This window comes from Scyliorhinus canicula, chromosome 2 (assembly GCF_902713615.1).
Source record: "Scyliorhinus canicula chromosome 2, sScyCan1.1, whole genome shotgun sequence".
Lineage (NCBI taxonomy): Eukaryota > Metazoa > Chordata > Chondrichthyes > Carcharhiniformes > Scyliorhinidae > Scyliorhinus > Scyliorhinus canicula.
In genome coordinates this window covers 20,419,284-20,435,201 of record NC_052147.1, presented here as the reverse complement: position 1 = coordinate 20,435,201, position 15,918 = coordinate 20,419,284, and the positions used below count along the sequence as shown (strand labels likewise).

Sequence of the window (15,918 nt, the reverse complement as noted above, 5' to 3'; positions counted from 1 at the left end):
AGTAAAAATTTACCACAAGCTATAATAGTGGCAATGTGTTAGAAGGCTATTAAAAAGTTCCAATGAAAGCATAAATGATGAAAATAAATCTATGTGTAACATTATATGAACCATGACATTTTAACTTGCAGCACACTTCTGTACATCTTTTATTATCCAGGACAGTTTCAAAAGTAGGAGCTGGGAAATTTTATTGCGCATTTTGTCTCCTGTGACCTTTTTGATGACATAGGCATTTGGATGTCTTAATGTGCAAGTCTTGTCTCACTGTTGTTTTGTCTGATGAGCCTGTCATTGCAAGTTAGTAGGTAGTAGGTAGACTTGCTTATTTTTAATCAGCTAGTTCAGTCTTGCTTACTGTGCATGTGACAGGAGGGAGGTTAAACCAAAGTTATTATAAAGGTAGTACTGATGTACATGCTTTGCAGATTACCAGAAAATCACTTTCTTATTTTTAGGTACATTCAGTATATTTCAAATTGTCTCCTTGTGTGTTTGAGGAAGTGCAAAATTGTCCCTTTGTAACCAACAATATACCCAACATTCTCAGGTTAGAAACAATTTAAAGCTCTTCCTCTGCTATCCTCTTCAGCGATGATCTTCAATACCCACTCCAAGTCACATCTGTATGACAACCCTGCCTCCCACACTTGTGACTTGCCTCTGCTGTAATTAAATCTGATATATACTTAACTCTAAGATTCCAGTTGATCATTATCAGGATGCAACTTTCCAAAGTCCTGCATGGTACAAATCGTTTGGAGTAACGCTGATAATTCCCAGTATCAAGAACGTACAACAGGTAGGGTTACGGAAATTGAGAAAAAAAACTTTGCGGTCATCTAGTAATGTAAGTTTTCAACCTCACAAAAAGAATTGTTAGAAGTTGACCCACGGGTTGCTCACTAATACGAGGGGCCGCAATTTGAAATGAGAAGCTGGGCAAGTTGGTGGAAGATGTCTATTTAGAGGAGCGCAGTTGTGGAGCAGGTTCTCAGGGTGGGGCTTTCACATGGATTGCATACATTGATTCAAGAGACAATTAAATGTGTTTCTGAAAAATGAGTTCTTGAGTAATAGGGGAAGGGCTTGTTAGGCCTAATGCGCTTTCCACCTTCGGGAAAATTCACACGGTACATCTTTTCTTCCTCACTTTGCATATGGATTTTGATCATCATTTCTATGGCCACTGTACATGCTGGTTTGCACCTCTGCTACACTTGGCTTCCTCCAGCCCAGGGAGGTCTGTTTCTGCTTCTATGCACTTTATAGGAGCTGTGGCGCTTCTTCTGTTGAATAAGCTTTCTTTTTCAGTAAGTAGCCGATTGCCTGAGACTTTGCGCCGATATTCAATACACTATATAACTCCAACTCCATCATTGCAATCACTAAACTTTGCATACAGTTTTCAGGTTCTGTTTCTGAAAGTTACCTATCATGGATGCATTCTAACTAGTACACAGAAATATGTTTAAAAAAGCATTCCTTACAAGAGGACAGCATCTTCAAATGGCCCAGTCGCATTCAGAATTGTAACAAAAAGCCTTAATTGTTAATGTATTATTTAAATAAAAGGAACTTTTGCAATAAGTAGACACAGAGGAGTCCATTTCTTATGTAAATATAACCAGTCAATTTTTTTTTATTGTTACTCAACTTTGGATAAACTGGTGCCAATGGATATGAAATAAGTGCAATTGCAAAAAAAAATAAATTAATGGGACAACTGTCTACTGAAAATAATGAAAAGAGTAAAAACTGAAAAAGTTGTTTCATTTGTGAATAGAAAAAGTACCAATGAATTGTGTGTTTGCACATGTGTCTGCGCGCATGTGTGTGCGTGCATGCACGTGTCTGTGTGCGTGCGTCCACGTGTCTGTGCGTGTGTGTGCATGTGTCTGTGCATGCATGTGCATGCGAAAGGATGAAATAATGTCCAAGAGGTATGAATTGGGCTTGAGAAATTTTTAATAGAGGGTATATTGGTTAATTCACAATGCTACAGTTTGCCAAATTGGGCCCTTGGTTACCTCTGCACTAACTGATAACCTATTAAAAAAAAATTCTGATCATTATTGACCTACTCAACAGGATGAGTGGCCCATTAGGGCTCAGCCAGATGTCCCAAAATGAGGTGCAGATATGTTCCATTATCATGTCTAGTGCTATCGAGGGTTTTTATTATCTCACTAAGTCTTGATTGTGCTGAACTTGACCCACGATACCATCAGTCATGCAGGTGCTAACTGCTAAAACATATATCGTTAAACCCAGATACTGAAAAGGGGAAAAAAATAGGCAGAAAGGTAAAAGTTTGAAGATTGTAAAGATAACTTTTGATTTATTTCTTTCACTTGAAAATGGGACAAACATTTGGATGAGTGTATGAATGAAATGGTAGACACAAGCTGAAAACAGTGTGGCTTAGGAGAGGGCTTGATTTTGTACAGAAAACAGAACAATAAATATTTCACAAAGCCAAGCTGATGTGACCTCTGGTCAGCACTTCAACATAAAAAAAGGATAACCTGCGCCTGTTTTAAACAGAGCACAACACAAGCAATAATAAATAGTTCAAACTTGTAGTATAAGACCAAATCTCAAGTTACAATAAAAAGCTCTAAATACAGAAATAGAAAAAAAGCTAATAAAATATTTTGCCTTGCCGTTACAAATAGGTCCAAGTCAAGTGGCATTGATTTGCTTTGCATTTTAAGTACTCAATTCTTAAAATTACAACAGCACCATTAAAGTGTTTTGGTCATGATAAAACAACCTGTGGACTGTATTTAACAGAGGTGGGATGAAACGTGCGCTCTTAACCTTTTGAATGTTTGTCAGTATTTTTCCTCACAAACCTACTCATAGAGAAGTACTGTGGTAAAGGGCAGCATGGGGAGCTGAATCTTGTGTAGTGGCATACAATGTCAGAAGCTGCCAACGCAGCACAGCCCAGACACTTAATAGTGATGGGGACCAATGCCAGACCATTGAACACCACTGCATAAAGGAGCAATCAATGAATCCTAAACTGACCCAATAAAAAATGGTTATAGGCGGGTTGCCTACACAAGAAACTACAATGTTCAGTTTTTAAAAAAGTTTTAGTCAAATTTAGGAAAATGTAATCGGTGCTCTGGTTCTACTTAGGAGTTCATTAATCCACAGCACCAAGTACTGACATCTGGCACTTTCAGCAGAAGGTACTTTTTTCCTCCATGCTGTAAATCCTTGGCTTCTCGCAGATAAAATCTGAAAACTTAGGCAAATCGTATGTGTTTTGTCTAGTTCTGTAAACCCGTGTCCATTGTATCTATGCAGTGTCTGTCAATATGCAAATTCTTAGTCATCAGCAAGATGACTAACATTTTCCCTTTGCGGCTGAGAAGACTACGCTGTAGAATGTTGCTGCAACACATTAGATTCTGTTCCCTGCCTCCCTTCAGTAGTATGAAACCTCAAAATGAGATACCTGTCCTTCATGTGCGATTCTACATTGCTGTCTGTTCTCCAATTTAATTTCTTTGATTTTTGAGGCTTTCTTGGCAAAGTGCCACTTGGACCAAGGGCATGTTGCTACCTTAGGGTGGGATAAACAGACCTTGGTTAAACCGGGTTGGTACCAGATGCAACTCCAAAACATGTCCCATTTGCAGTCTAATCATATCTACTGTTTGGTGCCCATGCATTATTCCTAAAAAAAAAGCCCTTTCTGGTCCAATTTTGCACCGCAGTAATGGCAAGTGTGCAATTTGCAGTAAATCACCACGGTGCCCTTATGCAGCCTGTATACTTCATGAGGAAGACATAATGGGGACATAACTTTCTAAACATGTACTTGGAAAACGCAAGATTTACATGACGCAAAGGCTAACAGAAGCCCGAAGAAGTGCTACTTTGAAGGGGAAGCTGTCTCCATGGCTTGTACTTTATTGACATAATTAATTCAACATCCTTTTGTTTGGCCAATGAGAATGACACATCTGTCCAAGTTGGCAGCTTTATTTCTGCCATCAAGCCACTGGGAGCCGCATCTGATGGGGATGGGACTGACAGGTGGGGCCAAAACTCAGCCCCAACTGAGGATAATGTTGAATGAGCCTCCTTCCATCTCACTGAACTATCTGTGATAATTAGAGTGCCGCAGGAGAGTCAAAAGGTGGCGTAGGCGTAGGGAACACTGCCTGCTAGAGCGTCCGAAAAACGGTCTCTGGTTACCTTATCTAAATAAAGAGCAATTAAAAATGTGTAATTGTCAACAGCTGACACAACCTAGGCCAAACAGCAATTGTTGCGGATTAACAGATATGCAATGGAGTCTCTACAGCTTTCATGCTACATTTTATTTACAGAAAATGCACTGGAATGTCTGAATATCAAACTTACTAACAATTGGATACTTGAAGCCACTTAGTCCATTGACTGATAAGCAACTGAAAACACGTGGAAGTTAATGAATGCTGCCCATGTCTTTAAGTAGTGGAGTGCTATTATTTCAGACCGTAATAGTTAAAGGTACAGATTATTTACCCGGGACAGTTTATTTTGTTTCTGTCTTTTAGTGCAAATTTCAAAGTGTCAAAATACAAAAGGTTTCATCCCACCTCTTACCTATTATCATTACATATGTTGAGGAACCCGTGGAATGTGAAATAAGGAGTGAATGATCCTGTTAACACAAAAAAACCAAATGGCAGTTAGATCAACAGATACTTGTACCTGCCTCATCAGTTTTACACAGCAGCAGATCAAGGAGGCCTGAATCCCAAATCCCCATGGAAACGTTGAACAAAATAGTGCCATGCACGTAATGTGGATGCATCAGGGACAAGAGAGGAGCTAGAGGGGGAAAAAAATAAAAATGTGGAACTCAAAGGTAGTTCCTTGGTGGAGAAATGCAGTATCTATTCACTACCACTAGTGGTCTCTAGCGTACAAAAAACTGGATGCTTTAGTGACATCTAGTGGTAACGACATACTGCACACATTATAGTTTAATTTAATCATTTGTTTTTCTCCAAAACAAAAGAAAAACTGGGCAACTATTTTACAAAACAAAGAAAAAGTAGAAGTGTGCCCAAAATAATGAAACTTCTCATCCCTGTGAGCATGCACCTCCCCAGCATGTACATGATACAGTTAATCTACTGTTTTCAATGTCATGTACTGAATGATCCTTAAAGCAGCGTGAGATGCGACACATTTTAGTTTTCATTCAGTCGGATTTACATTGATCTAACTCTGGCCACAACAGATCTGAATACAGCCCGTGTGAATGGGGAGAGTGAAGGCAGCAAATCACAAAGGAAAAAAGAGACTCGAAACAGACTGGCAAAACTGTAAACCGTGCATATCCAACAGGGAATCTGGGAGAGAAACTGTACAACTGAAAATCAAATCATCAGTGACCAGCAATGCATTTCCTAATTCCTTTTTGTATTTTTTTTTTTAACAAAAGGTCGTTACACGACCTTTCTTTTTCTCCTGTACAATAAGATTTCAGAACATACAAATTATTTTTGCACTATTTTTATCCTGCCAAAATTAAAAAAATATATTATGGCAGCCTGTGTGTTCTTTTTCTAATCCACTACCAAAAAAAAGGTACTTTTTTTTTGTTGTACCTTTAAAAGGACAAGCAAACAGTTAAAAAATACAAGCTCCTGTATAAATACAACAAGTGCCTACACTATTATGAACCAATACCAAGTAACCATTCCAGAGAAACAGAGGGAAAAAAGTACAGGTCAGGAATGTGATTTAAGCAAAGCAATTACATGAATATGCACTTTTCTACTATTTTTTTCTTGTCTACATATGGTAGCAGTAATCGTTCTTCCCAATACAAGTTCTATACAATTTTTGAAAAAAGATAAAACACCCAAGGCAAAAAAGTCTACTAAAACTGATAGTCAATTAGACTTTACAATTACAGTGACAAGTACAATTTTAGACCCACAAATTTACTGCAACAATTTCCATTTTTGAAAAAAAAAAAAAAAAAAAAATTTTTTTTGTTTTTTTTTCTCCATTTTGTAAAATGCCCAGGCATTCTCCATTATTACAAATACTGGTACACTTTTACAGTGATCAAGAAACTGTAATATATATATTAAACCCCGTCACCAGTTGAATCAGAGAGAACCAATATACACATGGCCATAATGGCATCCATGTATTTACTAAGCAAACTTCAGAAAAAAAATCCCTTGATCATTCAACAAACACGCGCACGCACGCACACACAATTTTTTTTTCCACCTTTGTATATATTCAATACTGTAAACTTATTCGAGACTGAGTGCACTAAACTCTGTTCAAAACAAAAAAAAATAAGGAGTAGCCATTGTTCCTGATGAGTAACTGTCTTTACGTTCTTGTTGGGAGTCTGGAGGCGTCTTTTTTTTTAAAAACTTTTGAGCCTTGCTACAGTGGGGTTCCCACGGTTTAAGCAGCGTCCTGCAGCGTCAATTGATGAGCACAGACCGTCAAACTGGTTTTCCGAAGTCGATTAGATGGGTAGTGGGGGGGGAAAAGTAGGGGGGAAAAGGGATGTTGTCTCGTCTTCACCAACTTGTAGCGGCTGGCGTGAAGGTCCCGCTGATTTATTTTTGTTTGTTTTTTTTGATTTACAAATGCTGGATTGTTGGTGCGTGTAGAACTCTAGAATCTAATATGACGTACATTTTTCTCTTTGTTGTGTTTTTTTTCTCTTCTTCAAATCAGTACTTTTTTAACTTCACAAAAAATGGTTTTGCATTTGTCTCAGAGACTCATTAGGAAGATCAAATATTCAAGGCACTCATGTCAAATTGAATGGCAGTATAAAAACCGTCAACTGACATTAACAATTTTTTTTATAGTGCCAGCATTGTGAATGCTATGCTAAGCAACACTGACACTTTTAATCTCAGTTGTTCCCTAATGTATACCATAACCCTTTTGGACCATAGATTTCCCATAGTTTCTTGTTCAGAAGTCGCAGTTTCTATAATTAAAAAAACAAATATGTTAAGGTGCGGGTTCAAAAAAAGGAAATATCTCAGGTACAAATTTAGCTATGTAACACAGTGGTCAAAGACCATCTACTCCTAATGGCAAAATAGCAGTGCATTTCTACAATAATGCATATCGCTCACAATCGAGCACAGATGTTTCCATATGGTGTTGGCAATAAATGCACTTTTGACTTTGCCCGGGTTTACTTTGCTGTGCGTTTTATTCACTAATTAATAACACAACTAAAAGTTCGTTATTGCTTAGGTTAAGTTTTCGGCTGGTAAAACTGGATACCAGGTAGTAAGTAAACTGCCTACTTTTTTTTGATGTTGTAATCTTTATAAACTGTATTAGCTTTAGCCAGGCGTCATTGATGAAAAGCGACAATGGCAGTTCCAGACACCAGAGGCTGGCGAGATCAGTGCTACATTTCGAACCCAGCTTGCGATAAAAGCCCATTAAGTGCTACGATTAGGATTGTGATCCGCTGTGGATTTTTTCTCTCTCTCTCATCTTAAAATTAAAAAATATATATTTTTGTGCAATTCCAATCCTTCCTCCCCCTTTCAAAAAGAAACAAAAGAATGAGTAAACGCGGCTTCTATTCAAGAAATTACTGTGTTGAGTAGCTTAACTATTCAATTCCACATAAGCAGCGGCCCGGGAAAAGGGTTATCTCTACAGGTCTGCACCTCAAAATGCAAGTATTCTCAGGTTTTTTTTAAAAAGTGGGTAAAATCAAAAGGGATACCCAAAAAAAACAAAAGTTTCAAACAACGAAAAAAATGGAAAAGGAAAAAAAGTACCTGCACATGATGCTTGAAAAAATATTTAAAAAAACAATAAATACAGAAATTATTGCACAGTTGAAAAGGCTCAACATTATTTTACTGCCTCTACATCACCCTCAGGTTTGATTGAACTTCTCAGACACAAATTATACCTTGAAAATATTTAAGTGCCACAGGAGGCACTCTGGGCCGACTTTCTCAGTTGGCAATTAATTAAGCTTTACAATTGAATTTTTTGTGTGTGTGTTTTTTTTTTAAAACCAAGTCTCTTTTACTTCAAGGAGCTTTAGCTTCTTTCTGCTTGTTCGATTTTTACGTCGCTTGTCAGCAAGTGTTCTCCATGCCATTTTTTCATGTGTTTCTCAAGGGTGCTGTAAACGCTGAAGGGCATTTGACAAATGTCGCACCTGTAAACCTCCTTGCCGATCTGACCGTGCGTTTTCATGTGGCGCGTCAGCTTGCTGCTCTGGGCGCATGCATAGTTGCAGAGCTCGCATTTGTAAGGCCGTTCGCCGGTGTGGCTCCTGCGGTGCACTGTCAAGTTGCTGCAGTTTTTGAACACTTTGCCGCAGTACTCGCAAGTGTCGCTCCGGCGCCCTTCCTTGGAGCTCGGCCTTCCCGGGCCGGGCCCTCCCATGTGAGGGGTACTGCCGCTGCTGGCCGTGCCACTGCGGCCTGAGAGGCCTCCATCCAGCATGTCTCCGGGCGGAGTGGAGAACCTCAGGCTGCCGTTCTCCGAGGAGTGCTCAGAAGAAGTGGCGAAGGGAGATTGTCTGGAGTCGCCAAATCCCAGGAATGGGTCTTTCATGAAGTGCCTTGATGCTGCATAGCCCACCAGCCATTGAGAGTAAACATTCTCAGAGGGAATTAAAGGTGCCGAGGACAAGTCTAGGTCTTTCTCCATTTTAATTCTTTTTGCAGAAGCAATTGACAGAGCGGGACTAGTGATAAGAGGAGGTTTCCGAGGCAATAGGATAGGGAAAGGTTCACCAGTTATAAAGCCCCTTCCATTCACTGTGCCGTCTTCTGGCCGATCCAGTTCTCCCGCAACAGAGTCTTCGTCTCCAGTGTCTCTCTGACCGTCAGAGGATCGTTTCGAGAAGCTATTACGCTTCTGCTTGTCAGTTAGCACGTCACTGTAATGCTGGATGGCACGGAGGCCTACGTTTTCCATGACTTTGCCCAGGACACAGTGCTTGTCATTTACTGGCAATTTGAAACCATTCTCTCTGTTGCGACTCAGCTCCGAGTCCATACTGAAACTGGACTCAGGCCTGCTTTCATTTTCCAATTCCTCCTCCTCCTCCTCCTCCTCCTCCTCCTCTTCCTCCTCGTTCTCATTCATCTGGCCAGTGCTGAAATTTGTTATGCTTGCTTTCAGGCCGCAGCCTTCTCCGCCCGCGTGCTCACTGGTGCCAGGCTCGGGTGAACTTGTGGTAGAGAGTCCATCATCTGACCTGGCTGTGATGGAGGCTGACTTGTGTATGTGCGTCTTCATGTGGCGTTTCAGTTTGCTGGCCTGGGAGCAGGCGTGGTCGCAGAGCTGACACTTGTACGGCTTCTCCCCTGTGTGGCTACGCCGATGGACAATCAGATTGCTCTGGAACTTGAAGGTTTTCCCGCAGAACTCGCAGGACTTGCTCTTGGACTGTGACTGAGGAGGGGTTGTGCTGCTGGGGGGCATGGGAGGGAGCGGCGGAGTGCTCAGAAATGGCGACTTGGGGCTGGGCTGGAAGGGCTGAAGTAAGCGATGCATAGGATTGTGGCGGCTGGGCGACAAGGGCGGAGTGGAGCTGTTGTTCCCTGCTAGTTCTCGGAGCCTCCTGGAAAAGTCCATTGTCTGGGATTCAATACTCAGTGGGTGGTTCAAGCGCATTACTCTGTCGAAGGCACTGTGATGCTGAGATACTAAGCCCATTTCATCAGCACTAAGGCGGTCCAGACGATGCGGGTCCAGATGATGGCGAGGCGGAGGGCTGAAAATGGGCGGAGTATTGGGAAGGCGGCCGTCGCCAAAGCCCGGGTGCTCCTGAAGGATAGGTCCAGTCATCCGCAGCAGGTTGAAAGGATTGTTCTCACCGAGGAAACTAGTAAGGGGTGACTGCGAGATGGGCTCTGGACCCAAGGACGGGGGAAGGCCAATCCGAGGAGTAAGGGGGCTGTTTGATGGGTGCGTCTCCAAGTAAATCCGGAATCCGTGTGTGTTCTGTGCATGCTGGAGCAGGAACCAAGCACTCGTGAAAGGCTGCTTGCATGTTGTGCAAATGTAGCTTGAAGGCTCATCTTTACCTGCAAATAAGCAGAAAGATGCATTTTGTTAAACTATCACCAACAATAACTTCCATTTTTGTAGCAGTTTAGGAAAATAGGGTCCCAAGACACTCCACAGAATTATCAGACAAATTCTAACGCTGCGCCACAAAAGCTGATATTGGGTCAGGTGACCAATACTTAGCCATAGAGGTAGGTTTTAAGGAGTGTCGAATAGGAGCAGGAATATGGAGGGAACTCCAGAACGTGGGACCGAGGCAGCTTAAGGCACGGGCTCCAATGGTGGCAATGGGCAACTGAAAATTGAAGATGTCCTAGAGGTGTTGTACGACTTGAGAACAGGGAGATGCGAGGCTACGGAAGGATTTGAGAGCAAGGATCAGAATTCCCAATCTGAGGCGTCACCAGAATGGGAGCCAATGTAGACCGGATGAACATGGGAAATTCGGTAAACAGATTCTGGACCTCAGCCTCAACATGAGAATCAATGATTAACATCATCTTGCTTGGGTGCCTGCTCCTGCACCTCAAGCTATTGGATCACTGCTATGTGTGGAAATGTCGGACAGTGACAATGACAATTTTCCCCCCTTATTCTTTCACGGAATGTGAGCACCGTTAGCAAGGCCAGCATTTGTTGCCCATCCTTTCCCAAAGGGCATTAATGGTCTTTGCAACAATTATTTCATGGTCATCATAAGACCTTTGTTGAATTCAAATTACACCATCTGGTGGGATTTGAACCCGGGTCCCCGGATTACTAGCCCAGTGACAATACCACTAAGCCGCCACCACCCCAAGGCCACTGGGGAACCTTCTTGATGGGTGGGGAAAATAAAACTGTCCAGGCGGAGTTCAGAAAGCGTGCTCCTCCACACCCTTACCTCCATGTGCTCAGGTGCTTCAACAGCCCTGAGCACAGGAAGAAGAGAATCTGTGCATGTCTTTCCTGTTGAAAAATCTCGTGGTGCTGTGCGGGGGACCCAGCCAAGCTGCTGAAACGAGTAGGAACAAAAGAAAAGATAAATCAGAAAACCACATTTAGGGGACAAGAGGGTTGGATTTTGGATGCGTGGAAAGAGACGGGATGAGGAGGATATTTTTAAAGATTTTGCGTGCCGAAGGTAGGTAGGGTCAGAGCAGACTCGATGGGCCGAATGGCTGCCTTCTGCGCTGTCGGGATTCTATGGAACGTATTGCGATTTTAATGGCACTGCCTGAATGTAATCAATGCTAACTTTCAACGGGCAGCTGCATAAATACTCGAAATGCAAAACTTTGCAGGGCTATGGGGAAAGAGCCAGGGCAGGAGAGGGACTCATTGGATATGTCTTTTGGCGAGCCAGTAGAGGCACGGTTGGCCGAATGGCCTCCTTCTGTGTTGCTTCCTTCTGGAGTGAGGGATACCTGGCGCAAGTAAGGACGTCCAGCGGTGATGTCGTCAGGAGGATAGTTAAAGGAGGAGGTAAGAGCAGTGCAATGTGTCTTGACTTTAACACATTGTGAGGTGGGGGGGGAAGAGAGAGAGATCTCGGAAAGTCTGTAGCTGCTCTCATCACTTTTGAAATTTCAATGCAAGACAATTTTCCATTAGTTTAATCTAATGCTGTGACAGAATCAATTATAACGCAGAGACAACCAAAAGCTATTTTTCAATAATTAGCAAACAAAGCATGGACTGAATCATGTAGTATTATCTCTGCTGGTAAATTAATATAAGCCAGAGACCTTTAATAGTAACAGAGGTCAATTGTTAAGACCACTCAGTCCTTGCCTAATCAGCTGCACTCTATTTATTGCAGTCACTGATATAATGCAGTGAAATGTCTTAGCCAGAGGACAAGTAGAAATGGGAAAGATAAAAGCAAATTACTGCGGATGCTGGAATCTGAAACAAAAACAGAAATGCTGGAAAATCTCAGCAGGTCTGACAGCCTCTGTGGAGAGCGAACAGAGCGAATGTTTCGAGTCTGGATGACACTTCGTCAGGGTGGGAGAGAACTGGAAATAGGATGAGATTTACACTGTAATGGGGGTGGGGGGTGCATGGAGCAGTAAGGGCTGGATTCCTTTAGTTGGTATAACTCCGCTGACTCCCTCAACTTGAACTACCGACCGCAACCCATGCCCTTTTGCTATCTCTACTTCCTGCTCACTTGAATCTCTTTGGCCAGCAAGGCCGACCCTGCACTTCACCAGGGCCGCAACAAGTATTAAGAACTCTTGTAATAAAATTTTTTATTTTTTTAAGAGTACCCATTTCTTTTTTTCTAATTAAGGGGCAATTTAGTGTGGCCAATCCACCTACCCTGCACACCTTTGTGGGTTGTGGGGGTGAGACCCACGGGGTGAATATGCAAATTCCACACGGACAGTGTGGACCAGGGGCCGGGATCAAACCCGGGTCCTCGGCGCCGTGAGGCAGCAGTGCGAACCACTGCTGCCACCACGATGCCCCGGTGTTAAGCACTCGGGATCAAATCACGAGGCGTTGCGCGTGACCATCCCGATTCCCTCTTGACCACCCGACGGAAGTAATCTGGAGGGTGAAGGGGGCAGGGTGATCCAAACGATGGCCTTCCGGTTGACAGCATTGTGTTTCAGAATGGCTGCTTGCTGGCAGCCTTCGCGTCCGCTGCTGGTGCTTTTCACTTTTTGGCCCCTGCCCTAAATCGTGCAGGATTGATGGGTATTGCATTCGTGCCTGCCGCTCCCTACTGTGGCCTTATTTCTTCTTTTGGGGTGGGGGGGGGGGGGGCTGACACAGGCACGATAAACCGAGTGGCCTCCTCCAGCGCTGCAAATTCCTACCATTCTGCAAACCGGAAACAGACTCGAAGCTACAAAAAGCAGACACGGCAGGGATACCTTGCTGCAGGCGGCTGCAAGTACTTGCCGTGCACCGCTAAAAATCGAGTCGGAAAAAATCTTCTGAATTAAAGCACGTTAGATGAGCAGCAGCCCAACACTCCCCCGAGTCCTCTCGGGCTCCAGACACGGGAGCCGCCGGCTCGATATTAACACTGTCAACCGAGTACATCCTCACAATATAGAACCTGTAAGGAGGTCCCAGGAGTGGTATTCTATCCATTTAGTGTGCAACCGCATCCTTCACCTTGGGTTTTACCTGTTTTTCCTGGCTTCAAATTAATCAATTAATCAGAGACAGCTGTTCAATTATACTTCAAAAAATTTACTGGAGATCTCTACAGCCATTTCCATATGGTTCCTGATGAGGGGAACTTTAATGACCTGCTCAGTGCTACACTACCGAATGCCATTAATGTTTTCTTTCATTAAGGCTGTCCCAGTACGTTGTGTTAATATGATAGCCTAATCCTTTATCTTTTAGTGACAGGACTTAACACATTTCAACCCCTCCCCACCCACACGAGTTATTCACAGTGATAGGCAGGCAGGTGAGAAAATCTACAGTGTAAGAACAAGTCAAGTCTTCCTTATCCTCCCACATTCCAGTATCCCCCCCCCCCCCCACCAAATATATATATTATAGTTGTTAAACCATAGTATAAAGAACATTCATTCTGTTGACTTGGGATATATCGTCTCCTGTTACTGAAATTCAGCCTGAGCCATTTGTCTCGACTACTTTTGACCGGTTCAGACTGAAGCGTAGCTAAGAAAGAGGATAAAGTAAAATATACGCCAGTGTCTTTAGAAACAAGCAAGGGCCCCTGCTTGAAAATGCACACATCCACCTCCACCTAACGCACATGGCTTTTTCATCAAAAGGGGCTTCAGACAGAGGTGAACTTACAACGCGATCGGGAGTTCTCAAAAAGAACTGGGTTTGTGCCAGTTTTTCGACAACCCCCGAGGAAACGCTCTCACGGCTACCCGCCAGCATTTCCAGACAGATGCTTTTCAACGTTTCCAGCGAAATTCCCTCAGATCTCCTCGGCATAGGACCGGCAATAGATCTGCACAGATCGGCTGTGTCTATGGAGAAAAACAATGCCTTGCACTGTGAGCCCCCCGTCACTTGAAAAGTGCACCCTTGACATCACGCCACAAGGAACTGAAGAAGACCATTCGGCGAACCAAGTCCACCAGATTTTTTTTTTTGACTGAATTCGTCAACGCCCTCCCCATTTTACACCCCTTCATCCTTCTGTTTCTCAACTAATATATTTATAGCTGTCTCCTGACTGTGTAACATTTGTTTCATAGGCATTTTCTGAACCCACCCCCCACCCCACTTGTAACTTATTCCATATGGCCATTACCATTTGCACAGATTCCCTAATCGCTCCTAATTTTTAAATGACATCCCCTAGTTTCTGAACCCTATTTTAAATTAAGGTGAAATAAATCACCAGGGAAGGTAACTGAAGTGAACGGATTGTTTAAATAGGCCGAACTGGCAACAAATACATTTCCAGAAAGAAAAAGGGAATAATGGCTGCGCAGTGTTGATCTAAAGTAAATGGTCGGCTGGGTTTACTAGTCCTTTACTGGTCTTAAAATTTTTTATGCTTTGAGGTGAATGCATAAAATAGGTATTACATCAAGGGGCATTTGTTTTTTAAAATTTGAAATATCGGCTCTTTTCATTGATATCTGCGTCCATAAGAGTAAGAGGTCTCGGATGTGACTATTAAAGAAACTGCCATGTTTAGTTTGAAGCACTTACCCGAGAGGTCACCTGACATCTAGCCAGTAGGACCTTTTCCAATTTTCTTGGATTTCTTCCCTCCCCTTCCTGACTTGGAAGCTCTTCTCTATCTCCCTGAGGCCGTGGCTCTTCCCGAGCACCCTGGCTAGGTGACCTTTGCACTCACGTGACCCTTGGCGGTGGGCTAACTGACCACGCGGCGCCTCCCAGCACATGCGCGTGTTCACTAAAAAGGGAGCGTGCTGTAAAGCGGATCAGGAGCGGAACGTGCGGCTGTTCGACCTCTCTCTAAACTAAAGGCACTGCCGCGGATCTTAATGTCCTACCGCTGCCCGATCGGCGGATGCCACAGATCGAGCCCTGCGACACTCCTGGCTTCGACAGCTCAAAGACAAAACCTTCTGAGCCACTGGCACATCAGCTAATTGTTGCGTTCTTTTAACACAGGAAATGATTATCCCTTCCTGGTTGTACAAAGGAATGGCATTTTTGATGCAGGTAAAAGCCAAGACAAAACTCAAAAATGATTCAAGCCTGGAGTGAACAGCCAACCCACCGTACTAAGAAAGATATACCGGATGCATCGGTTTGTGAGTATTAGCACTGACCTTGTGCAATTCTACCTTGTTCAGTTTATTATTTCAAAGGAGTGACATTTTGTGGTATCATTGGGATTCTGACCTGGAGGAGCAGGTGAACCCCCCCACCCCCCCCCCCCCCACCAAGGGAGTTGAACCATCCGTAAAAGAGCAAATCATTAAACCATTAGTAAGAGACAGTCATTAATCCAGAATAGTCGTGTTAATTCAGCTAGCCTACACTGTTGGGCTCAACACTTCCCAAATGATGTCATGAACACCAGAATTGCTTTTTAAAAATAAATTAGTTGAAATTCAAGGGAAAGAAAGCTAATCACAGTTAAAGGTGAACTTACTGGCTGACAAGATTTTAGCCTTTTGTCAAAGATGCAAGAAAAAAATTCCAGCAAGCGAGCTTTTAATTGAAATCTTTACAGTAAATGTACGCATTGTTCTGAAGTATTCTAAGCAAATGATGGCCTCGACTCCTTGCCTAATCAGGCCGAATGTCAATGAGGCTCACAGCCGGGTGATGGAAACTGCCAATTCGAAATTTAATCCTGTTACAAGGTAAGACATTAAAAAAGGCGATACATCGGACTCCCTTTGCATTGACAGCTTTATTCCAGTCAACAGTGGTTAG

The 15,918-nt window shown here is 43.0% G+C and overlaps 1 protein-coding gene across 1 annotated transcript; it reads right to left on the bottom strand.

Moving 5' to 3' along the window:
* Positions 1-1,616: 1,616 nt before the first annotated feature.
* bcl11ba (BAF chromatin remodeling complex subunit BCL11B a) lies at positions 1,617-14,734 on the bottom strand. The gene is made up of 3 exons (XM_038821505.1): positions 14,716-14,734; positions 8,198-10,079; positions 1,617-6,988 (listed from the first exon to the last, which is right to left on the bottom strand). The coding sequence occupies exons 1-3, from the start codon at positions 14,732-14,734 to the stop codon at positions 6,973-6,975; spliced, it is 1,917 nt and encodes a 638-aa protein (XP_038677433.1). The 3' UTR covers positions 1,617-6,972.
* Positions 14,735-15,918: the final 1,184 nt, after the last annotated feature.